At 47.3% G+C, this 25,837-nt stretch overlaps 2 protein-coding genes across 9 annotated transcripts; both read right to left on the bottom strand.

The window, feature by feature from the left end:
• Positions 1 to 2,842: 2,842 nt before the first annotated feature.
• LOC307085315 (uncharacterized protein) lies at positions 2,843 to 6,430 on the bottom strand. Of its 2 annotated transcripts, none has more exons than XM_079750074.1 (3): positions 6,411 to 6,430; positions 5,661 to 6,356; positions 2,843 to 5,501 (listed from the first exon to the last, which is right to left on the bottom strand). In XM_079750074.1, exon 3 carries the CDS (start codon positions 4,243 to 4,245, stop codon positions 2,896 to 2,898), a length of 1,350 nt encoding a protein of 449 aa, XP_079606200.1. In that variant the 5' UTR covers positions 4,246 to 5,501; positions 5,661 to 6,356; positions 6,411 to 6,430; the 3' UTR covers positions 2,843 to 2,895. The 2 variants fall into 2 exon arrangements, with proteins under 2 accessions (XP_079606200.1, XP_079606201.1); XM_079750075.1 differs by having other exon boundaries at positions 2,843 to 5,842; positions 6,123 to 6,356.
• An 897-nt stretch (positions 6,431 to 7,327) lies between these two features.
• Positions 7,328 to 24,800, bottom strand: LOC307085313 (NLR family CARD domain-containing protein 3-like). 7 transcript variants are annotated; one of them, XM_079750071.1, is made up of 16 exons: positions 24,654 to 24,798; positions 23,832 to 23,941; positions 21,103 to 21,199; positions 20,837 to 20,947; positions 20,613 to 20,679; positions 20,233 to 20,461; positions 19,669 to 19,788; positions 16,404 to 18,231; positions 15,856 to 16,029; positions 14,935 to 15,108; positions 13,548 to 13,721; positions 12,892 to 13,065; positions 11,672 to 11,845; positions 11,449 to 11,495; positions 10,943 to 11,013; positions 7,328 to 7,510 (listed from the first exon to the last, which is right to left on the bottom strand). In XM_079750071.1, the coding sequence occupies exons 2-16, from the start codon at positions 23,878 to 23,880 to the stop codon at positions 7,484 to 7,486; spliced, it is 3,516 nt and encodes a 1,171-aa protein (XP_079606197.1). In that variant the 5' UTR covers positions 23,881 to 23,941; positions 24,654 to 24,798; the 3' UTR covers positions 7,328 to 7,483. The 7 variants fall into 7 exon arrangements, with proteins under 7 accessions (XP_079606197.1, XP_079606192.1, XP_079606193.1 ...); XM_079750066.1 differs by lacking the exon at positions 7,328 to 7,510 and having other exon boundaries at positions 8,847 to 11,013; positions 24,654 to 24,800; XM_079750067.1 differs by lacking the exon at positions 7,328 to 7,510 and having other exon boundaries at positions 8,847 to 11,013; positions 19,693 to 19,788; positions 24,654 to 24,799.
• Between the last annotated feature and the right edge of the window lie 1,037 nt (positions 24,801 to 25,837).

The raw sequence follows: 25,837 nt of genomic DNA, 5'->3' as shown, positions 1-25,837 counted from the left end.
TCTAAAATTACATTTTAAATGAATGCAGATGAAAACACTTTTTTTTACTGGATAATTTATTTTAAATCCTCTCAAAAGGGCACCTACCAAATCTTCTCTTCCTGCGCTTCCTCCGGTCCAAAGACGTGTCCTCAGGTTCCTCAGAGATTCCAGGGTCCGGTTCAGAGATGGTAACCATGGTTCCTCCCTGACAGCTTCCAATAAGTCTACTCTCAGGAGTCAGCTCTGCTATATCAGCTGGAAAAACCACCTCACATGTTTTAATTCTGACCAATCATCAGCCTGCAATCATCAGTGTCAGGAAGTGACAGTGTTTTTCTTCTACGCTTATCAGATGTCTTCAGTTGACACACAGACTCACGGATGCATGCAAACACAAACACACACACAAGATTATTTTTAATTAAATATAAAGATACAACATACATAGGTATAATATAGCAGATAGCGTAGTGGACATGTCTAGGAGTCCACTACCTATTTTTATTCAAATTTGAATACAACTTAACTCACCACATTATGGGAACGGCAGAATCAGTTTGTTTTGCTGACGTTGTGTGTGTGTGTGTGTGTGTGTGTGTGTGTCTGTGTGTGTGTGTGTGTGTGTGTGTGTTGGAGAGACATATTGTGTGAGTGAGTGAGTGAGTGAGTGAGAGAGAGAGAGAGAGAGAGATATTGTGTGTTTGAGTGAGTGAGTGAGAGAGAGAGAGAGAGAAATTGTGTGTGTCTGTGTGTGTGTGTGTGTGTGTGTGTGTGTGTGTGTGTGTGTGTGTGTGCGTGAGTGAGAGAGAGAGAGAGAGGGAGACATTGTGTGTGTGTGTGTGTGAGTGTGTGAGTGTGAAAGAGAGCGAGAGAGAGAGAGAGAGAGAGAGAGAGAGAGAGAGTCTAAAAGCATTTAGGGTTGTTCCAGTAGTTGATGTTACGGTAACACTTTACAATAAGGTACGCATAAACGTAGGTAGTTACTGAGGAACGAATGAGTACCGAATGATGAACAACTGGGGCCCTAACTGGGGCCCTAACGGAGGCCCTGGTTGTTACTCATTCGTTACTCATTTGTTGAGTAGGACACACCTGTTGCTCGTTGACCAATCAGTGGTCAGCAGGTTAACGTACGCTCACTCTGATCCACAGTGTCGTCCAATCACAGGGAGAGGGTTGGGCTCACAGAGGGAATATTAAATTGGGAATCGGGAATTAGGAAGAGTGTGTGTGTAAGGTGTGTGTGAGAAAGACTGTGTGTGAGCGTGTTTGTCTATGTGCGATGAGCATGTGAGTGAGTGAGTGAGTGAGTGGGTGAGTGAGTGAGTGAGTGAGTGAGCCATTTAGAGGTCTTTTGTGTTTAATATTTTTAAGTAAATATATTTTGAGTCTAAGGCTAAAAGTATGCAATATAATTTATAATTTATTAAGTGTATGAAATATTAATCTAATTTTCATTCATATGTATATTTATGCATTTTGTGATGATGTGGTGATTAGTCCTTTGTGTCACCTGGGGAAATAGGTGTGTCACGATCTACCTGGAGCCTATTGGAGGCCCTCATATGGGGCAGGCTAACTACTATTGTTCAGGTTTGGAAGGCAGGGAGCCAACAGTTTTCTGACCGCATTATTTCACATTATTGGATACAATATTGGACGCATTATTTCGCATTATCGGACACAATATTGGACGCATTATTTAGCATTATTGGACACAATATTGGACGCATTATTTCGCATTATTGGACTCAATATTGGACGCATTATTTCGCATTATTGGACACAATATTGGACGCATTATTTCGCATTATTGGACACAATATTGGACGCATTATTTGACTTATTATTTTACATGGAAAAGTCCCATTTTGTACAATACTAAGAACCCTGTTTTGGCCCTAACAGTTACATTGTTTGGAGTCTTTATGTTTTGTTATTTCCTGGAAAGTCAACCAGAGTTAATGCTTAATAAATGAATCAACACAAAGTTAAACACTCTCTGTGCGTGCTTCCCAAGAAATGTGTATCGGATTATCTCTGCCTCAGGAACAAATATGGTGAAAAAAGGGTTCGCCACTTCAGGTGGTGTGATTGAGAGGAGGGATATGGCTGTTTTAGTGATGTGGTTGACATGGTGTGAATTATTGCAACTGTTTGTTCGTCTGAATTCTGCATTCTCCCTTCACAAACAACATGAAAAATTTTTACTTTTGTAAAAGGACGCATTTTTGCTCGGAAAAGTGACTTTTGTGTCTGGTCAAGTGAAAGGTAAATGTACTTATCCGAGGGACAAGGCCTCATGAAAAAGTTATTGTTGACACACACGCACGCACACACACACACACACACACACACACACACACACACACACACACACACACACACACACACACACACCTTTGCTGTTGTGCAATCTGTGATGGACACTTGTAGACCAACACTATTCTCATTTCAGTCCAAACTAATTTTATTTAAAGTAAAATACTTGCAAGCCAGGGCAACATGTTTGTGTTCAGCTGTATGGCTCTGTTGGGGGAAACTGGAATAGATCACACCGATCGTCATTTCCTCCCTTGCACCGCTGCATCTCCAGATACGTAGAGCTACAGGACGCTACACCCTGAGTCTTGTTATCTGTGGTCTGTGTGTGTGTGTGTGTGTGTGTGTGTGTGTGTGTGTGTGTGTGTGTGTGTGTGTGTGTGTGTGTGTGTGTGTGTGTGTGTGTGTGTGTGTGTGTGTGTGTGTGTCCGGTACCCGCTCCCTGTTGTGTCGTGGTCAAGGATAGATCTCACTGCGAAGTCAGGGTTTAAGCCACACACAGCGTTTATTAGCAAGACGGAGAACACATGTACTCGATCTAGGGTCTCCGAGAGCCTCTAGTCCATTGGGGTTTCGAGCTGTTTCCCCATGTCATTCCTGCTGGTCCATCATGCGCTGGAAGGTGGCCGGAGCGCCATGTACTCCGAAGGGGAGGACGGTGTACTGGTACAAGCCCCCTGGAGTTGAGAACGCCGTCTTCTCCCGGGCCGCCCTGGTCAACGGTACCTGCCAATATCCCTTGGTCAGGTCCAGGGTCGTGAGATAACGGGCCGGACCAAGGCGTTCGATTAGCTCGTCGACGTGGGGCATGGGGTAGGCATTGAACTCGGACGCCTCGTTCAGCCTCCGGAAGTCATTACAGAAGTTATAGGTCCCATCTGGTTTTGGTACGAGGACTACCGGGCTGGACCAGGCACTGCGCGACTCCTCGATGACCCCGAGCTGCAGCATCCGGCGTACCTCGGCCTGTATGGCCTCCCTCCGGGCCTCCGGGATCCTATAGGGGTGGACTCTCACCTTCACTCCCGGCGCCGTCCGGATATCATGGTGGGCGATCGTGGTCCTCCATGGCAGCTCGGAAAACACGTCCCGGTGCTGCATGACGACCTCGTCGAGGTCTTGCTTCTGGGCCGGGCTGAGGTCCTCTCCCACCGGTACCTCCGGGATCTCGCGTCGGGCCGCCAGCGCCAGGGGAGCAGGGTCAGGGGTCCACCCCCCCCCCCTCCACTGCTTCAAAATGTTAATGTGGTATATTTGGGTAGGCTTTCGCCTCCCTGGTTGTCTAACCCGGTAGTTTACCTCCCCCACACGTTGAACCACCTCATGGGGTCCCTGCCACTTCGCAAGGAACCTACATTCCGCCGTGGGGACCAGGACCAGGACCAGGTCCCCAGGCTGGAAGGTTCGCAGCTGGGCTCCCCGGTTGTAGACCCTCGCCTGGGCCTGCTGGGATTGCCGGAGGTGTACCTGGACGATGGGCCACACCTGGGCCATGCGGTCCGTCACCTGTTCCACATGGTCCAGGGTGGTGCGGTGGGGGGATGGCTGGCTCTCTAATGCCTCCTTGGCTATCTCCAGGATGCCGCGGGGCCTTCGTCCGTACAGCAGCTCGACGGGGGAGAATCTGGTGGACGCCTGGGGGACCTCCCTTACAGCAAACAATATGTGTGGTAACAGCTGGTCCCAGTTCTTACCATCCAGGTCCATGGCCTTTTTGAACATCTGCTTCAGGGTCTTGTTGAACCGGGCACCAGGCACTAGGGTCGGCCCGTCCCCTTGTCCGCGTAGGCCGACGGCATCGACGTGTCTTGGTCTCCCAGGCAGTAGCGGGCGAGATGGCTGGGCTGGCCGCACTCGTAGCAGCGCCTCCCCTCGCGACTCTCCTGCATCCCGCTCGGCGGGTCGGGGGAGGGTGCCGGGGCCCCGGTCGTGTGTCCCCATTGATCTCGGCGGGTCTTGACGAGTCGTGGGGTGTTCCGGTTCTGGCGCTCAGGTGCTGGGCCACCTGCCAGTTCTCCAGCTGTCGGACCAGGTCATCCACTGTGTCGGGATGGTGGTGTGCCAGCACCCGTCAGGCGTCCGGCGGGAGCCGATGAAGGGTGTTGTCTATTATCAGCCTGTCGATAGGACTGGGTCCTTCTCCTGTTGCCAGCCACCGCTTCACCAGTCGACTGTGCTGGGCGATCTGCGTCCGTACGGCGCCCCGGACGTCGAATCGCCAGTCATGGACGCGTTGCATGCGAGCCGCGAGGTTGTGACCGTAGTACGCCAGGATCCCCTGTTTGAGGGCCGGGTACTGTCCGGCAGTCTCCGCCGGTAGGTCCTGGCTCGCCTGCTGGCCGGGCCCGGTGAGGAACGGGGGCCACAATATGGGCCCACTGCTCCTCTGGCCAGCTTTCCCTCTGGGCGGTCCGCTCAAAGACCTCCAGGTACGCCTCCACGTCGTTGTCGGGCCCCAGCTTGGTGAGCCGGCTGGCAGGGGCAGCGGTCGGAGCGGCGCGGACGGCGTGCTGGGTGAGCCGCAGTACTGCCTCGCGGAGCAGGGCAATGCTCTCCGAGGTCTCCCACTGCTGTTGCTGGGCGGCCGTCGCCGCGGTTCTGTCCGGGTTCTGCATGCCGGACTGGTGGTGTAGTGGGGTCCTTCAGACTGCCTGCATTCTCCACCACATGTGGTAGCCCGCTTCCCAATGTGCCAGGTTTCAGGTACGAATCACACGTTGAACAAGGGTTAAGCCGCACTCTGCATTTATTCAACAAGAATCAGAAATACAGGTACTCGATCTAGGGTCTCCGTGAGCCTCTAGTCCGCGGGCGTGTCGAGTAATCCCTTTGTGTCGCTCTTCTCCCGTCTCCTGCTCTGTGGTCCTTTTTAAGATGGCTCCGGTGCTTTCTCCTCCCTGCGGCCAGGTGTTCCCCATCTCGCTGATCGGGGGGAGAGACGTGGTGCTCTCTGCCACCGGTTGGTAGGTGGCGGCGGTATACCCCGTCCACCACTGATTCTCGGACCCGCCCGGGCCGAGGTTTAAGGGGCGGGATGCCACACTGTGTATGTGTGTGTGTCTATGTGAGTGTGTGTGTGTGTCTATGTGCGTGTGTGTGTGTGGTGAGTGTGTGTGTGTGCGCACTATAACCTACTCAATGACTCTCTCCTTGGGGTTGGACAGTCCCAGAGAGTCCAGTCCTTGTTTACTGATGACCTGCAGAGAGAGACAGCTAGTTAGCCACAGCCAGTTAGCAACTGCTAGTTAGCCACAGCCAGTTAGCCACAGCCAGTTAGCCACAGCTAGTTAGCCACTAGTCATCAGGTCAGGGTCTCCATAGAGTCATTCAGTAGGGTTGGTTAAGTGCTCTCATACTGGGACTGGTTCTGCCTCTCCGCTGGTTTCCAGTTCCATGCCACTCATACAGATCCCGCCCCCGGCAACATGATTGGTCGACCAAAAGTCTGTGACCTCCGATGGCCCAGCAGCTCAAAGATGGGCGGGGCCTTCCTCTGAGGTGGGCTTGGCCTCCTCTCTGAGGTGGGCGTGGTCTCCCTCTGGGGTGGGAGGAGGACAGGAAGTGCATGGGGAGGAGGACAGGAAGTACATGGGGAGAAGGACAGGAAGTACATTGGGAGGAAGACAGGAAGTAAATTGGGAGGAAGACAGGAAGGGGAACATGAAGAGGAAAGAATACGTTTTCTATCTACAGTGGTTTCAGTTGGCTTGCTAAGGTGAGGCCGTCCAGTACACAACACTGGACTACACAATGCAGTGACGCTGTGCAGTACTCCCAGTACTGGAACATGGCAGCACAGCCCCAGGAGGAGCCCTGACCTGAGCGCGGCCGCAGACGGCCTCGTAGACGGGGTGGAGGGCTGTGACCTGGTAGTCCAGCAGGTTGGTGGAGACCTGGGCCAGCTGGGGCTCCTCCAGGTACCAGCCCAGAGCCTGCACCTTCTGGGGGGGGTCAGGGGGGCTCCCACCGCACACACGCCCCGGGGCGGACCCCAAGGGGGCCCTAACCCCCAGATGAAGACTATCTAACCCCCCTGTATCTGGTCCTGGTACCTCCCCCCCCCCCAGATGAAGACTATCTAACCCCCCTGTATCTGGTCCTGGTACCTCCCCCCCCCCAGATGAAGACTATCTAACCCCCCTGTATCTGGTCCTGGTACCTCCCCTCCCCCAGATGAAGACTATCTAACCCCCCTGTATCTGGTCCTGGTACCTCCCCCCCCCAGATGAAGACTATCTAACCCCCCTGTATCTGGTCCTGGTACCTCCCCCCAGATGAAGACTATCTAACCCCCCTGTATCTGGTCCTGGTACCTCCCCCCCCCAGATGAAGACTATCTAACCCCCCTGTATCTGGTCCTGGTACCTCCCCCCCAGATGAAGACTATCTAACCCCCCTGTATCTGGTCCTGGTACCTCCCCCCCCCCAGATGAAGACTATCTAACCCCCCTGTATCTGGTCCTGGTACCTCCCCCCCCCAGATGAAGACTATCTAACCCCCCTGTATCTGGTCCTGGTACCTCCCCCCCAGATGAAGACTATCTAACCCCCCTGTATCTGGTCCTGGTACCTCCCCCCAGATGAAGACTATCTAACCCCCCTGTATCTGGTCCTGGTACCCCCCCCCCCCAGATGAAGACTATCTAACCCCCCTGTATCTGGTCCTGGTACCTCCCCCCAGATGAAGACTATCTAACCCCCCTGTATCTGGTCCTGGTACCTCCCCCCCCCAGATGAAGACTATCTAACCCCCCTGTATCTGGTCCTGGTACCTCCCCCCAGATGAAGACTATCTAACCCCCCTGTATCTGGTCCTGGTACCTCCCCCCAGATGAAGACTATCTAACCCCCCTGTATCTGGTCCTGGTACCTCCCCTCCCCCAGATGAAGACTATCTAACCCCCCTGTATCTGGTCCTGGTACCTCCCCCCCCCCAGATGAAGACTATCTAACCCCCCTGTATCTGGTCCTGGTACCTCCCCCCCCCCCCAGATGAAGACTATCTAACCCCCCTGTATCTGGTCCTGGTCCTGGGGGGTCTCCCCAGCTCCCTGAGGTCCAGCCCGGTGCAGTCCTCCTGCTCCTTGGTGCTGATTGGTTTACGTTGAAGGTGAACAGGAAGTGACACGCCCCCGTTACCATGGTGCCCCAGGAGGGGACGAAGGAGGCAGGGCCAAAGTCAGGGCCCCCATTCATCCTGCTCCAGCTGGGAGGATAAGAGAGAGAGAGAGAGAGAGAGAGAGAGAGAGAGAGAGAGAGAGAGAGAGAGAGAGAGAGACCGGGTCAGAGCAGGTAGAGGGGAAATAGAAAATATCAACTCACCAGGTTCAAATGTGCTCATGGCTCTTAAAGGGGATGGGAGACGGCGCTCTCATTGGTTTATTGCACGTTACGCCCAAACCACACCTACGGGAAATTAGGCTACTTCAAGGCAACTCTTTTTAGATTTGCGTCGGGCGCAAGACTAATGTATCCACCATTATAATAGCAACAGAGGCAGAGCCCCGCCCACAAAGCTACTTCCGTTTTGCGCTTCTCACTTGCGTTTCAAACCGCTAAAATAGGGCTCTAGGAGTCTATCAGCTGTGTTCTGAACAAGCAGGAAGCTTTTCTGACAGTTTTTCTCAATTGTTTAAACACGTTTTCTGAAACTATAGCTCAATTTCTCAAAACGCTAAGGACAAATCTGAAAAGAGTTTACCATTTTGTCAAAACTCCACAAATCTCTTTCAAAATGAACCACAGCACTCAATACCACGTTTTCTCATCTCAAAACAGATTTTTTTCCACCAAAACGAGAAACACAATGATCATATGAATATCTATTAGAGAGCATCAATTAAACACTTGTGTGATACATTTAAAACACTTCCATCAAAATACTGTTTACCTTTGTTTTGACTTTATGAGGCCATGTTACATATTCAAATGTATACAATTGTTTAGAAAAAACGTCTTTTTTAAAGTTGCAATTATGTGGTACATACAGTATAAATATTCTTGCCATATTTTAATACAATACTGTGAATATATCACATCAATATTGCATTGACACAATTGTATCTCGATAGGATACAATGCATATTTGTCTATCCAATGAGCTTCAATGGGCTAAACTCACAATCCCACAGTCATGCTGTACACCTATAGTTGATACTGCAACATTGTTGGAGTTCTGAAAATACACCAATGTTACCAATTTTGGCAAGACTCACAGTACAGTAATTGCACTGATAAGTAAAATGAAAAACACTACAGTAAGAGAATGTTTTTTCAGGGGATTTAATGATTAAATCAGTGCACAAGTTCAAAAATGTAACTTGTTTGTTACTGTAATACAGTTAAATGTTCAGCTGAACTGACTGCAAAAAAAGCTTCACTTAGGCCAAAAAAAATAGAAAGATTATAAATGAGGTGAAGGTGAAACAGATCTATATGTGTTCGATTTCTGCTCATTTCTAAACTGTAAAGACTGCGTTGTGTATTTCTCCCTCGTAGTAGTAATTCTTGAAGTGGAAATCAAATCAACTTGCTAGGTTGGGTCAGAGGGTTGAATAGCAGGTTTATTGGAGGATGTAATACAGCACAGGTACAGATTTAGGTGGGATAGTCTCAGTGTAGGAGGAGAGGAACAGTCTCCAGACGTGCTCCTTGGCTCTCGATCCCTCTTCTCACCGAACCAAAGGTTTGAGGCCAGTATTATAGGAAAGAAAGCGTGAATAACAAAATAACAGTGTCTCCCTTGATAAGGTATATGGCGGCCCTGGCTATGTCCCAGACGACCGGGTTGGTTCGTCCTTGTTGGGACATCACAAATGATGGAATGGAATGTTGGAAATAACACCTCGTACAGTAGGAGAGGCACTGGCCTGGTCCTAGACTAAGAGATGTGAACACAGAGAGGCATTAAAATACACCAACATTCTACATTCCTCCCTCTCCATCATATTAAACGTAGTTTAAAGATCACCCTTTAAAATGAAAATTCAGTGGATCTACTGGTAAGAAATTAACAATTATCTAAATGATCAAAATGAAGCATAAAAGGCAATAGCAAACATAAAAAAGTATACTCATCAACCACAAGTAAACCAGGTGTAGGCTAATTAAAAAATAAAAAACTCATTAGGTTACTCATGATTAAACCAAAACAGATTTTAAATTGTAAAATAAAGGAAATGGACTGTCCAGACACCTCCCTCTGCTGGGCGGTGAAGCTCCACCTTTCTCTGACAGCTCTCTCTGTCCCCAGCAGAAAAGTGGTTCTGTTAGTCTAACAACATTAAAGGGCCCAGAGGAAGGCTCAGCCTTAGAAACGTTGGGGAGTTTGGGGCACCAGACCTTGGGACGGGGTGGGCTCTCTAACACAGCTACCCTGAGGGGGGGCAACAAGATCGGGTCAGTCCCCGGGGGGGTCGGTTGGGGGGTCGGTCATCCGGTGAAACACACAGGGAGATAACTCGATGACCACATAGAGCATAATAACGGAAAGGACAAACGGCAGAGCCATTTGGACTATCTGAGAAAACATAGAGCCACCCAACCCGCTGAGCCATCCCACACATGTAAATCAGTCTGTATCCCACCTCCATCCTGATCAGGCCAGAGCAGCTCATCTCCAACACAGCAGAGCTCACCTGAGGCCTCTTCTATGCTCTCACACATGACTCAAGGGTTCTGCCAGTTGAGTTTCAACAGGAGAGAAGTGAGCGAGACCAGTTGGTAATCGGGTGTCTCACCCTCCCCCCCCCTCCCCAAGCCCCCCTCACGCACCCTTCATGTGTGTGTGTGTGTGGGCGCATGGTTGTGTCATGTATGCATTATGTAATGCATACATACATGTACTGCATTAAGTGTTATGTATGTGCACGCGTGTGTGTTAATATATGAGTGTTGAGAGAGAGAGAGAGAGAGAGAGACTATAACTGACACAGAGACACTGAGGCCCCTAACCCAGAACACAGGGACCCTCAGAACCCCACTGTGTGTGTGTGTGTGTGTGTGTGTGTGTGTGTGTCTCACCCTCACCCCCCCTCCCCCTTAGCCCCCCCCAACTCCCACTCAGAGACACTGAGGCCCCGCCGACCCCTGAGGACCCTACCCAGCACCCTTCGTGTGTGTGTGTGTGTGTGTGTGCGTGCGTGCGTGCGTGTGTCTACAACCGACAGAGAGACGCTGAGGACCCCCGCCCCCATACCCCGACCCCAGGGAGGAGGTCCTCCTGGGTGAAGGAGGACCAGAAGGTGTGGAGGTGTGTCAGTGTGTCTGAGGACCCTCCTCCACCTGGGGACACTCTGTAGAAGGACAGAGAGCCAGCAGGCCGGTCCAGATACACTGCTACTCTGGTGGAGCCAGCGGGGGGGGGAGGGAGGGCTGTTCTCCTATCGTTGTACCAGGCAGAGTAACGACCATCAGAACAATCAAGACTCCAGGACTTGTTGTTCCCTCCAAGCCTGCTGTCACCACCCACTCCTCTCCTTGTGATTCCTCTGTATGTCACTCCTATATCAACATCTCCTTCCCACTCTACCTCCCAGTAACAGCGGCCAGTCAGAGCCTCTCTACCCAACACCTGCTCCCAGTAGTCAAATCTCTCTGGGTGATCCGGATACGACCGGTCCTCTCCAACCCACGTCACCTTCCTGTTGTCCTCAGACAGAGAGAGTCGTCTGTGGGCCGTGTTGGGGTCCAGGGTGAGTTCACAGGCATCTGAGGGAGAACCAGACATGATGAGCTGCTGAACCCTTCTTCATCCTCATCATCATCACTGGCACTGTTCTCCTGAACATGACATGTGAGGGGGGGTGGGGTCATGTGATGTTATAGTAACGCTATTGCTTCAGACTCCACCTTCACCCCCCCCCCCCCCCCCCCCGAGCCCAGACCCTCCCCTCAGCACCCTTTGTGTGTGTGTGTGTGTGTGTGTGTGTGTGTGTGGACCCTCAGCCCCATCTCCCCCCCCCCCCCCCCCCCCGAGCCCAGATGTTATCTTCATGATGATTGGACAGTATTAATATATGGAAGATACATGATGTCAGCCATCATCCTCATTCCCAGTAGGATCTGATCTCACTTCCTGCTGTGTGGATGGACTTTCCATCTCAGTAGTGAGTGTGTGATGTGATGAATCAAACAGACACTTACACTTCTTTAGAGCTGGTTTCAGCCTCCACACTCCACCGTGCTCCACACTGGGGGGGAAACGAAGTGAGAGCAGCATGTTGAAACATTCACCTTCATCATCGGCCGTCTCATAACGTTGTACACAACGTGAGTTACAGCTGCCTCTTCAAACCACTTCATCTAGCAGCGGCTTGAATCCTCGTAGGAGACTTTGTCCCTGAGTGGTGAGCTGTCCTCTCCATACCTGAGAGTGTCCAGTCTCCAGCGTGGATCCTCCAGTCCAGCAGAGAGCAGCGCAGCTCCAGAGTCTCCTGGGTGATTGTAGCTCAGGTCCAGCTCTCTCAGATGGGAGGGGTTGGAGCTCAGAGCTGAGGCCAGAGAAGCACAGCCTTCCTGTGTGACCAGGCAGCCAGACAAGCTACACACACACACACACACACACACACACACACACACACACACACACACACACACACACACACACACACACACACACACACACACACACTTTATTATATTTATTCTGGTTGAGAGCAGTTCATACTAAAGTTACCACATTTATAAAGTGTATTCATTCCATTTGGAGGACAAGGAGAACAGGAAGAGGAAGTGGGGAGATGACATCATCACAGACATCAGAACTTCCTTCACTTGGGTGTGAAACATGATCATAAACAAATGCTCCTTTCTCAATAGCTACAACTCAATGAGATATTGTTTGGTTACAGTCAGGAGAAGTCCGCTGTGTTTGGTACGCTGAGACCGTTTCTTCACAGGTTCTAACATTGTGTAGAACCAGGGAGAGTTTTGTCAGCAGGCAAAAGAGCAACAGAAAGGCATCGGACATGAGCAGCACTACACCAAACTAATGTGAAGTTAATAAAGTCCATCTTTAATGTTCAATATGATTCACTTTACCACGGCCAGTGATGTTCTATGGTGAGGTGTACATTATATTTAGATCACAGCACAGCTAAAGCCTCATCCCCATGTCTACACTAATGACAACTCCTCAGCTCACATCTGCTGACCAGAGTTACATAACATATAACATACATAACATACTAGTAGTTAACAGGTCAACCCCTAACCCTCACATCAGCTGGCCAGAGCTACATAACATATAACATACATAACATACTAGTAGTTAACAGGTCAACCCCTAACCCTCACATCAGCGGTCCAGACTTACATAACATATAACAAACATAACATACGAGTAGTTAACAGGTCAACCCCAAACCCTCACATCAGCTGGCCAGAGCTACGTAACATATAACAAACATAACATACTAGTAGTCAACAGGTCAACCCCTAACCCTCACATCAGCTGGCCAGAGCTACATAACATATAACATGCATACCGTCTTGTGTGTTCTTTTCGATAACGGTCCAACTAGTCGTGGACCATCCCTTACATATTAAACAACCCCAAGACCCAGTTTGAAGAGGCTGAAAACTGACCTGAGAGTTTCCAGTGTACAGTGTGGACTCCCCAGTCCAGCAGAGAGCAGCTTCACTCCTGAATCCTGCAGATCATTGGTACTCAGGTTCAGCTCTCTCAGACTAGAGGAGTTGGATCTGAGAACTGAGGCCAGAGCTTCACAGCATCTCTCTGACAGATCACAGCCCTTCAGCCTTCACACAAAATAAAGAGAACAGGTTAGGAACTGTGATTAAAATAAAATACATCTTCAACTTATTACATAATGAAGAAATTGTGGTTATTCAAATTAGGTGTAAAATGTATAACAATAAGATAGTTGTTTTGCAGTGTTTAAAAAGTCGTTTTGTATATTAATATTACTTTTGGTTACAATATTATGTATATTATGCATTGTATTGTAATACATGTTATCAGTTAATCTAAAGCGATATTTTGTATGTAATTAGAAGTTTTATTCCTATATTATCTATGTCGTGTTGTGAGGACAATAAACATCATAGCGATCAGGAAAACACTTTGCGAGCACGAGAACTAAGACATCATTTGTGCGCTTGGGGATGTCAGTTGCGTGCTGCTTCACTTTACGTGCACACTTTTATGGTTGTAAATCTGTTAAATTTCTTCTGATATTGAACCTTGTGGTGTAACTGTTTGACAATTGGGTAGAACGGACCTGAGAGTTTCCAGTGTACAGTGTGGACTCCCCAGTCCAGCAGAGAGCAGCTTCACTCCTGAATCCTGCAGATCATTGGTACTCAGGTCCAGCTCTCTCAGACTAGAGGAGTTGGAGCTGAGAACTGAGGCCAGAGCTTCACAGCATCTCTCTGACAGATCACAGCCCTTCAGCCTTCACACAAAATAAAGAGAACAGGTTAGGAACTGTGATTAAAATAAAATACATCTTCAACTTATTACATAATGAAGAAATTGTGGTTATTCAAATTAGGTGTAAAATGTATAACAATAAGATAGTTGTTTTGCAGTGTTTAAAAAGTCGTTTTGTATATTAATATTACTTTTTGTTGTTGTATTATGTATATTATGTATTGTAATGTTATCAGTTAATCTAAAGCGATGTTTTATAGATAATTAGAAGTTTTATTCCAATATTATGTATCGTGTGTTGGGAGGAGAATAAACATCATAGCGATCAGGAAAACACCTTGCGAGCACGAGAACTAAAGGTACGGCCACACTGAACGCGTTACGCGAGTTTGATTAGGCCTAACCTGCCGCTTCATCATTGCGTCACAAAAATGGTTCAACGCGCCTACGGAGCTAGATGAGCCGGCCCAAAAGTTATTTTACCCCGCTACTTTTCATTTGCTCCACAAACATGGCTGAGATCACCACCATCGCTGCGCTGTATTTGTTGTGGGAGTTCGAGGAGAGTAGGAAACCCAAACGCCGTCGTGTTTGGGTGCATGACATCTTCCGTAGGCGCTCACAGCTAGGTGAGTTTCACCACCTCCTCCAGGAACTCCGCCTGGATGACGGCCGGTTCCAGCGGTATTTTGGGTTGACTGGGGCCATGTTCGATGACCTGCTAGCCCGGGTTGGTGCCAGGATCTCCCGTCAGGACACCAACTACAGGCGCTCCATATCAGCTGCGGAGCGCCTGTCCTCCGTCACTCTGCCAGTGACGTCGGGTCAAGCTCAACGCTGATTGGCTATCGCGGCTAAGCGTCACGCGTAGGCGCGTAAAAAGGTTCAATTTTTTGAACTCCGCACATAGGTGCGTTGGGCACGTAGGTGCGCTGGGCGCGTTATTTAGGTGCGTAAAACGCGTCTAACACGCCTAAAGCGCTACTTTTAGCGCGTGCAACGCATCTACGCCCCAAAAACCAATTGTTCCCAATGCAAAAATGCGGATTTTCTACGCCTTTAACGAGCATGAAGCGTTCAGTGTGGCCGTACCTTTAGACAGCATTTGTGCGCTTGGGGATGTCAGTTTCGTGCTGCTTCACTTTACGTGCACACTTTTATGGATGTAAATCTGTTAAATGTCTTCTGATATTGCACCTTGTGGTGTATCTGTTTAACCATTGGGTAAAACTGACCTGAGGGTTTCCAGTGTACAGTGTGGACTCCCCAGTCCAGCAGAGAGCAGCTTCACTCCTGAATCCTGCAGATTATTGGTACTCAGGTCCAGCTCTCTCAGACTAGAGGAGTTGGAGCTGAGAACTGAGGCCAGAGCTTCACAGCATCTCTCTGACAGATCACAGCCCTTCAGCCTTCACACAAAACAAAGAGAACAGGTTAGGAAGTGTGATTAAAATAACTTACATCGTAAACCTATTACATATTGAAGAAATTGTGGTTATTCAATATTGGGTGTAAAATGTATAACTATATGAAATTTGTTGTGAAGAGGCGGCAGTAGCTCAGGAGGTCTAGCGGGTTGGCTGGTAACCTGGAGGTTGTTGGTTCAATCCCCTCTCCTCCTAGCTGAGTGTTGAGGTGTGCTTGAGCAAGGCACCTGACCCTAACTGCTCCCGACGAGCTGGCTGTCGCCTTGCATGGCTGACTCCGCGGTCGGTGTGTGAATGTGTGCGTGAATGTGAGGCAATATTGTAAAGCGCTTTGGGTGGCCAAAGGTTAGAAAAGAGCTATATTAATGCAGTCCATTTAAAATTGTTTTGCTGTGTTTGGAAATCGTTTTTTCTATTAATATTACTTTTTGTTGCAGTATTATGCAATGTATTGTAATACATGTTATTAGTTCATCTAAAGCATTGTTTTGCGTATAATTAGAAGTTTTATTCCAATATTATGCATATTGTGTTTAGAGGAGAATAAATATCATAGCGATCAGGAAAACACTTTGCGAGCACAAGAACTAAGAAAGCATTTGTGCGCTTAGGGATGTCAGTTGCTTGCTGCTTCACTTTATGTGTGCACTTTTATGGAGGTAAATCTGTTAAATGTCTTCTGATATTGCACCTTGTGGTGTAACTGTTTGACCATTGGGTAAAACGGACCTGAGAGTTTCCAGTGTACAGTGTGGACTCCCCAGTCCAGCAGAGAGCAGCTTCACTCCTGAATCCTGCAGATCATTGGTACTCAGGTCCAGCTCTCTCAGACTAGAGGAGTTGGAGCTGAGAACTGAGGCCAGAGCTTCACAGCATCTCTCTGACAGATGACAGCCCTTCAGCCTTTACCCAAAATAAAGAGAACATGTCAGGAACTGTGATTAAAATAACATACATCTTTAAGTTATTCAATAATGAAGGAATGTTATTAGTTTAACAAAAAAAACTAAATAATTAGATGTATAAATGAATACTCCTATATTCTATTTTTCTGAATATTCTCTTATGTATACTATAATACATTACACGTTACTAGGACACCTACAGAGATGTTTTGTATATTATTATAACTAGTATGTTTATTCTGTTATGAGCAGAATAGTAATACATGTTGTAATGAACCTACAGAAATCTTTTTCATATTATTTTAACCTTATACTCCAGTTGTATTTATATTGTGTAGTGTGTATTGTAATAGATGTTATTAGTGAACCTACAGAGATATTTTGGAGGCTTTGACCACTGGCAGCAGCCTGAGAAGACCATCTTCTGAAGCAGAGTATTTTTTCAGGTCAAAGACGTCCAGCTCCTCTTCTGATGTCAGTAAGATGAAGACCAGAGCTGACCACTGAGCAGGGGAGAGAGATTCTCCGGAGAGACTTCCTGATGTCAGGTACTGTTGGATCTCGTTCACTAGAGAACAGTCGTTCAGCTCATTCAGACAGTGGAACAGATTGATGCTTCTCTCTGGAGATAGGTCTCCTTTTATCTTCTCCTTGATGTAAGACACTGTTCCCTTATTGGTCTTTGAGCTGCTTGCTGTCAGTCGCAACAGACCTGTTTTAATCTGAGTGGTCACTGATCTTTTTTTCTGTCCCAGCAGACCGCGTAGGACAATCTGATTGGTCTCCAGAGAGAGGCCCAGGAGGAAGCGGAGGAACAAGTCCAGGTGTCCGTTCTCTCTCTGTAAGGCCTTGTCCACAGCACTCTGGTAGAAGAGGAGTTTATCTTTCCTGGAGGTTGGTGGTTCTTCTGAGAGCAGATTGACACCAGTATCGATGAAGGACAGAAAGACATAAAGGGCAGCCAGAAACTCCTGGATGCTCAGATGGACAAAGCAGAACACCTTGTCCTGGTACAGCCCACACTCCTCTTTAAAGATCTGGGTGAACACTCCTGAGTACACTGAGGCTGCTCTGATATTGATGTCACACTCTGCCATATCTGCCTCGTAGAAGATCAGGTTCCCTTTCTCCAGCTGGTTAAAAGCAAGTTTTCCAAGAGAAACAATGATCTCCCTGCTCTCTGAACTCCAGTGTGGATCTGTTTCAGCCCTCCCATGGTACTTCCTGTCCCCCTGTATGGACTGAACCCTCAGGAAGTGGCTGTACATCTGAGTCACGGTCTTGGGCATCTCTTCGATCTGGGATTTTTTGAAAATGTCTTCCAGAACTGAAGCAGTGATCCAACAGAAGACTGGGATGTGACACATGATGTGGAGGCTTCTTGATTTCTTGACGTGGGAGATGATTGTGGTGGCCAGCGTCTCCTCTCGGAATCTCTTCCTGAAGTACTCCTCCTTCTGTTGGTCGGAGAACCCCCTCACCTCTGTCACCATTTCAACACACTCAGCAGGGATCTGATTGGCTGCCGCAGGGCGTGTGGTTATCCAAATGCGAGCAGAGGGAAGCAGGTCGCCCCTGATGAGGTTTGTCAGCAGCACGTCCACCGAGGTGGACATTGTGACATCATTCCATATCGGGTTGTTCTGGAAGTCCAGAGGAAGTCGACACTCATCCAGACCATCCAAGATGAAGACAACTTGGAACCGGTCGAATCTGCAGATTCCTGCTTCTTTGGTCTCACTAAAGAGGTGATGAAGAAGTTCCACCAAGCTAAACTCTTTCCCTTTCAGTAAATTCAGCTCTCTGAAAGTGAGGAGAAATGTGAAGTGTATGTCCTGGTTGGTTTTCCCTTCAGCCCAGTCCAGAATGAACTTGTGTGTTAAGACGGTTTTACCAATGCCGGCCACTCCAGTTGTCATTATTGTCCTGATTGGTTGATCGTTTCCAGGTAAGGGTTTAAAGATGTCTTCACATCTGATTGGTGTTTCTTCCTTGGCTGGTTTCCTGGAAGCTGTTTCAATAAGTCTGACCTCATGTTCCTTGTTGACCTCTCCACTGCCTCTCTCTGTGATGAAGATCTCTGTGTAGAAGTCGTTCAGATCTGTTCGCTTTCCTGCTTTAGCGATTCCCTCAAACACACACCTGAACTTCTTCTTCAAATGAGACTTGATTTTATGCTTGCAATCTACAGCATCAGATCCTAAATGAGAAAACAACAGATGACATCAGTTAGTGGATGGTGATCAGTGGAACCAGGTCAATATTTCCTGTTAAATTACCAACTTCATGATATTTAGTGGCTTCATTACTTGGTGGTCGGAAAAGCTGGTTGTGAAGGACTGCATGTAACAGATTCAAAATGGTAAGGACCATTATTTCCGCAGCAATATGATTGTTCTAATGATAGTAATAATGATAGTGAATCAGTGTAAAGTGATTTGCTATGCTGATACAACAAGACAGGGTTTCATCACTTCCACTGAGTTGTTCTGCTGTTGGTCACCAGTATAATGTTTAACGTTAATGTGGCTTCATAACTTGTTGTCGGAGAAGCTGGTCGTGACAAAGACTGCATGTTACAAATTCAAAATGTTCAGGACTTTGTTTTTTCCACAGCAATATGATTGGTCTAATGATAATAATAATGATAGTGAATTGGTGTAAAATGACATGCTGATATAACAAGATAGTATTGCATCTCTTCCACAGAGTTATTCTGCTGTTGATCTGCAGCTTACGTTTAATATTATTAATAATAATAATAATAATAATTACATTTAATAACATTTTATTTCAAGGTACCTTTCATGACACCCAAGGTCCCCTTGCAATTCATAAAACAATCTAGGGTCAAGAACAGCAGGAGCTGCATCGCCAACAGCATGATCAAAACAAGACATAAGACCCAAGTAGGAGGGGGTAAGAACAGTGAGGAGACCCATGTAGGAGGGGGTAAGAACAGTGAGGAGACCCAGGTAGGAGGGGGTAAGAACAGTGAGGAGACCCAGGTAGGAGGGGGTAAGAACAGTGAGGAGACCCAGGTAGGAGGGGGTAAGAACAGCAGTGAGGAGACCCAGGTAGGAGGGGGTAAGAACAGTGAGGAGACCCAGGTAGGAGGGGGTAAGAACAGTGAGGAGACCCAGGTAGGAGGGGGTATGAACAGTGAGGAGACCCAGGTAGGAGGGAGTAAGAACAGTGAGGAGACCCAGGTAGGAGGGGGTAAGAACAGTGAGGAGACCCAGGTAGGAGGGGGTAAGAACAGTGAGGAGACCCAGGTAGGAGGGGGTAAGAACAGTGAGGAGACCCAGGTAGGAGGGGGTAAGAACAGCAGTGAGGAGACCCAGGTAGGAGGGGGTAAGAACAGTGAGGAGACCCAGGTAGGAGGGGGTAAGAACAGTGAGGAGACCCAGGTAGGAGTGGGTAAGAACAGTGAGGAGACCCAGGTAGGAGGGGGTAAGAACAGTGAGGAGACCCAGGTAGGAGGGGGTAAGAACAGCAGCACAACGGGGATATGAGGGGAACCCACGGTAGGCGGTCATAACAGCGAGCAGGCCAGTGGGAACACATGTGTTTTGAGGAGGGATTTCAATGTTGTCAGGGTGTCTCTTTCAGTTCAGCTGAGAGCCCTAGTACCCACGGCGCTGAGAGCCCTGGCACCCACGGTGATGAGAGCCCTTGCACCCACGGTGCTGAGGTGGGAGGTCCGGACGGTGAAGACCAGCTGAGGATGACGAAGGGAGCGGCAGGGCCTGTCCTCCTGGAGGAGGTCGGGGAGATAAGTGGGGGCCACGTTGTGGAGGGCTTTGTCGGAGAGCAGAAGGGTTTTAAGGTCAATCCGGTGTTGGACACTGAGCCAGTGTAGTTGGACGAGAATGGGGGTGATGTGGTCGGGGGATTTGGTGCTGGTAATGATGATGTTTAACATTCTTTAACCTGAGACCCCCACCATTACCCTACATATCGGGATCAAACCATTTAACCTGATACCCCACAACAACCCCACATACTGGATCAAACCATTTAACAAAGAAGGAAAAATTGAAAGAGGAAAAACTCAAAGAGGAAAGATTGTCTCCACATAGAAGTATGAAATGTATAAGTCTCACACTATGTAATTTAGTCTGAAGAGAACAAATAATAATCTCCTACTGCTCATCAAAATGTGTATTTCTTCTCTGTTTTCAAGATAAGAGCCTCTTACCGCCCCCCAGTGTGTCGGCCAGTTCCTCCTGGTTCATCTCCATCAGGCAGAGCTTTGTGATGTCCACCACTCCCTCTATGGCGCGCCTCCTCTGCTCCTCCTTCTTACCATCCACCTCCTCCTCCTCCACTCTCTGACCCTCTGAGCATTGTGGGTAATCTGAGAAGAGAACGCTCCAGAGCTTCTTCAGCTCCTTGTCTAGAAAAGCGTGTGCGTTCTCCTCAGCTCTCTGGAACAGAACAAACATCAAGGAGAACTTTACTCTGAACTAACTGAGACATCAGAAGCATCTGTCCTGGATCCACGTCCCGCTGGACAAGAGATGCTTTCTAATGTCCATGGAGAGCTGAAGTCAAACGTCTTGGTGGACATTTACACACCTTGATCAGCTCTGTTTGATGCTGCTGTAGAGACTGAGCACTGGTAACCTTTGACCTCTCCTGGTGTCTGTGGGGAACACACACACACAAACACACACACACACACACACACACACACACACACACAAACATAATTATATTTCCCCAGACTTATAGACATCAGTATCATTAGAGTCTGATAACAACCGACTGGTCTGTTTTCATCGTCTGTTTGAAACCCCTACCTCTCCTCTCTGGAGGGACGTCCATCTTTAAAGCTCAATCGTGTACCCATAGAGCGGTCACTCTTCATGGAGACACAGCTGGGTCCAGGGGAGTCTGCTCTCTGCTCTGGGCTTCAACACACACACACACACACACACACACACACACACACACACACACACACACACACACAGAGCTTTTACTCAGACTAATGATGGAGTCATGATGTATCACTGCTGAGCTCTGAGATGGACAACAGTCACAGACAGAGAGATCTTCTTCTTACCTCTTAGCTTTGCTCCGGCGGCCATGTTCCCCAGACAGAGTGGTCTTAGAGGTAGGACCCCCCTCCTCTCTCTCCTCATCCATAGTAGACTGGAGACCTGGACACAAACACAACTCCATACTGTTTCCACTGGCACTCAGCGTTGGTTTACTCTCTTTTATATGAGCTGTGTATTCCGCTCACAGGGGGCCATTGTCTCTGTTAACTTTGGACAAGATGCAGACGCAGATTCATAGACGCAGATTCATAGACGCAAATTCATAGACCTTCTCAATCCCAGACGTTTTTCATATACTCTTTAATAACGTATCATCATTCAACACAGAAGGTCTCAAAAGGCTACAAAATGTGTGATAAGATCAAGTTCACCGTGTGGATATCATACCAACTGCTCCCTGTGCGGGTTAAACCGCTCTGAAGGCAGGACCATACAGGGACTTCCTCATGTGGTGACATCACAACCAGATCTGTGAGGCAGGCCCACAGAGAACAGGACCCGGTAAGAGAAGACCTTTCAACACCTTCACAAAGCAAGATGGCCGTCTTCCTGTCTAAATAATGTTATAATAATACCGCACTACAAATATAACAGCTGTACTTTCTGTCCTCAGTACCTTTAAAGTCACCCAAGGACACACAAGAAGAAAAAGTCATTATTAACGTCAACCAAACACTTGGCTCCAGACTGGAAGGTTCTGGGTTCGATCCCCAAAGCCCACAGTCTAACATGTATCATTCAACAGAGCAGGAATCTTAAAAATGTTCAACCTACTGATAAGGTTCAAAGTTATTCATATGTATGATCTATCACAGATAAGAGTGGACTACAGTATCTTAGTCTTCTTCCTACAGTGATAAAGTGACCCACACCAAACCATCCGACTCATAACAAGGAAATGGTGAACCAACCAGTTGGACCAGTTCCCCTCCCAGTTCATACTCCTCCCAGACTAACCTCTTATAGGCGGCTGTTCCATGACCTCGTTCAGTGAAGAATAGTTATCACTGTTTTAAATATGAAGAATGGATAGAGAGCTCTGAGCTCTGTACAGAATACTCAGAGTGCACAGAGTACTCAGAGTGGACAGAGTATGCAGAGTTCACACACATACACACACACACAAAAGAAAAAGAGTCACGAACGGTCTACTCTTCTGCAGTCTGTGATTCATTCAACTCCAGCGGTAGTAAAGTGGATCATTTTGCTAGGTCTGTTCTGAAATCTTCGAAAAGCTGCACTGCAGCACCACCTGCTGGTGAGAGGATGTCAGTGGGATTGGCTGAGCTGAAGAACACGAACCAGTCGTCACCAGTGACTTCAGTGTTGAGGTGGTCGCGGCAGTGTTAATTCACCTTGAAGGTCATATCCCTCTCATACGAGTCATGCTCTCAGAGTAGGCCTACACTACTGCACAATTATGCAGGCCCACATAGAACAAGACCCAGTACAAGATGACGTTTAAACACCTTCACTAACCAAGATGGCCGTCTTCCTGTCTAAATAATGTAATAATACCTATACGATAAATAACAATACTTGTGATTAAGAACCAATTCTGAATCAGACGAAACAGTCAATATTAACCTCAACCTGACGCTTGACTCAAGGCTGAAAGTTTCTGGGTTCGATCCCCAATGCCCACAGTCTAACACATAGCATTCCAAAGAGCAGGAATCTTAAAAATGATTCAATAGTAATTTTGACAAATGGCAATGCATCCATACATTGACTAGCGTTTTTAACCATGTGGTTTTACAGGAAACTAACTATCAACCTATTGATAAGACTGAAAGTTATTCATATTTATGATCTATGATGGATCAGAGTGGACTACAGTACCTTAGTCGTCTTCCTGCTGTGATGAAGTGAGCCACAACAAACCGACCGTCCGACTCATAACAAGGAAATGATGTCCAACCAGTTGGACCAGTTCCCCTCCCAGTTCATCCTCCTCCCAGACTCTGCTTTTATATGAGCAGCGTATTCCTCTCACAGGGGGCTGTTGTCTCTGTTAACTAAAAGAGGCAGGGCGGTCTCTCCTAGACGCAGATTCATAGACCCTCTCATTCTCAAGGAGGGCAGGACCATATATGGACTTCCTCGTGTGGTATAACATCACAAACAGATCTGTGATGCAGACCCTCCGAGAACAAGACCCGGTAAGAGATGACGTTTAAATGTCTCCACTAACCAAGATTTCTGTCTGAATAATGTAATCATAATACCGGACTGCAAATATAACAACAGTTCATTCTGTCCCAAGTACCTTTAAAGTCACCCAAGGCCGCAAGAAGGCACAAGAAGAAAAAGTAATTCTTAACTTCAACCTGACAGCTGACTCCATAGCTGCATCTTATAGAGCAGGAATCTTAAAAATGATCAACCTACTGATAGGATTCAAAGTTATTCATATTTATGATCTATCACGGATAATAGTGGACTACAGTATCTTAGTCTTCTTCCCGATGGAACAGTTCCCCTCCCAGTTCAAAATCCTCCCAGACTAACCCTGAATAGGCGGCTGATCCATGACCTCACTCAGTGATAAATTATAATCAGCTTAATGAAGCATGGACAGAGAGCTCTGAGCTCTGTCCAATCTGAGTACAGAATACTCAGAGTGGACAGAGTACTCAGCGTACACAGTACTCAGAGTACACAGAGTACTCAGAGTGAACACACACACAGACACACACGGACGCCACTGAGGACGGTGAGGCTCTCGTACCTCTGGAATCTCCCGACACCATTACAGGTCTTACTTCACTGGACACCATTGTATTGGCAGTTTAGGTGTCATGACGCTGGTGACGGTGTTGTCTCTTCACCCTGCTCCACCTAGGGAACACAACACAATGATAACCTCACTTTAGTGCACAACACAACGATGACCTCACCTTAGTACACAACACAATGATAACCTCACTTTAGTACACAATACAACACAACGATGATCTCACCTTAGTACACAACACAATGATGATCTCACTTTAGTACACAATACAACACAACGATGATCTCAACTTAGTACACAACACAATGATGATCTCACTTTAGTACACAATACAACACAGCTATGATCTCACCTTAGTACACAACACAATGATGTCTCACTTTAGTACACAACACAATGATGATCTCACTTTAGTACACAATACATCACAATGATGATCTCACTTTATTACATAACACAATGATGATCTCACTTTAGTACACAATACAACACAATAATGATCTCACTTTAGTACACAATACAACGATGATCTCACTTTAGTACACGATACAACACAACGATGATCTCACTTTTGTACACAATACAACACAACGATGATCTCACTTTAGTACACAATACAACGATGATCTCACTTTAGTACACAATACAACGATGATCTCACTTTAGTACACAACACAATGATGATCTCACTTTAGTACACAATACAACACAATGATGATCTCACTTTAGTACACAATACAACACAATGATGATCTCACTTTAGTACACAACACAATGATGATCTCACTTTAGTACACAACACAATGATGATCTCACTTTAGTACACTCTTTTGACGTCAGGAGACAAGATGGTGGCCGGTGTTGTGGCAGTTTGTACAGTTGGTGTTGTGGTGTTCCTGGTCTCTGGCGGGAACCCAGGCTACATCTACTGGGGCTTTCCACAGCCAACACTCAGCACACCATGTGACCCAGGTAGCCAATCAGGTCACCCAGGCAGACTGTCTCCAAACCAGTCAGATCAGTCCTGGGCCAGCAGCCATCTTGGTTCTACACGCTAGCTGGGTGGGGAACTGAATAAGGATTCATACATTCTATTATTTGATCTGCAGAAAGATTATATCTCTGTTTTCTTGATGTTAAACAAGACATATTGTGGTGTTTTCCCAAAAGTAAACAAAGTATTTGACTTCCAGAAAACATGTTTTTGAAGCTGTTTGCCTTAAATAGCTTTTAGGAAAAAATAATTATCCTACGAGTATTCCCCTCTGTTTCAGTCCCTTCAGAATGCACTGTTTCTGGTGTCTGTAGCTTTAATGCAAATGAGCTGCTGCCCATTGACCAATGAGCTGTCAGAGTGAACCACAGCATGGAGGAGAGGGGATTGTTTCCGTTTGCGGACTCCTGGAGCTCTATCTCTATATAATGTAATAATAATAATATTATACATGGGTATTTATATAATATTATATCTAATATCAAGGCCAAAAGCAATGTGCACCTTGGATGATATTATGAATCATAAAGACCGCGTCTGATGTCTCTGGTACTTCCACAACAAGTTAAGACTCGTAGTGGGGGATATCTCGGCCATGGTTGAGAAGAAATTGGGGAAAGGAACTTTGGCCTTGACTCTCTGAAGTCCATGAACCACGACATGGAGGAGAAAGGGATGGTCAGCCAAGCTCACACACACATACACACACACACCTACACACACACACACACGGATCTGACTGGGGATAGGAGAGGTTAATTCACTTGAGGTGGCGAACAGGTTATGTTTTTAAACTGTTTATTCTCTTGCCAGAAGGACTATCTAGACTAGGCTACTTATAAATATTTGTGAATATTTTTACTTTTATTTAATTCATTTTACCCAAAAATTATATTCAGGGCTAATTAAATAAAATCTGGGGCTTTAGCCCTGAATAAAACAGCATGGTGACGCCCCTGGGTTCTGGGTTCAGGGTCTCCTTTTAGGATGTCTGGGTTTAGGTTCT

This window comes from Pollachius pollachius, assembly GCF_949987615.1.
Source record: "Pollachius pollachius genome assembly, chromosome: 13".
In the NCBI taxonomy this organism is placed as follows: domain Eukaryota; kingdom Metazoa; phylum Chordata; class Actinopteri; order Gadiformes; family Gadidae; genus Pollachius; species Pollachius pollachius.
Note: the sequence above shows the minus strand (reverse complement) of the source record. Positions and strands in the feature narration are given on the sequence as shown.

What these genes read in the sequence shown, in the direction of transcription:
- LOC307085313 (XM_079750066.1), bottom strand. Translation starts at nt 23,880, where the DNA reads ATGGTGTCCAGTGAAGTAAGACCTGTAATGGTGTCGGGAGATTCCAGA. An exon ending in CGTCCCTCCAGAGAGGAGAG is followed by an intron (nt 20,680 to 20,836) that starts GTAGGGGTTTCA and finishes TGTTCCCCACAG; the next exon opens with ACACCAGGAGAGGTCAAAGG. An exon ending in ATCAAACAGAGCTGATCAAG is followed by an intron (nt 20,462 to 20,612) that starts GTGTGTAAATGT and finishes GTTCTGTTCCAG; the next exon opens with AGAGCTGAGGAGAACGCACA.
- LOC307085315 (XM_079750074.1), bottom strand. Translation starts at nt 4,245, where the DNA reads ATGGGGACACACGACCGGGGCCCCGGCACCCTCCCCCGACCCGCCGAG.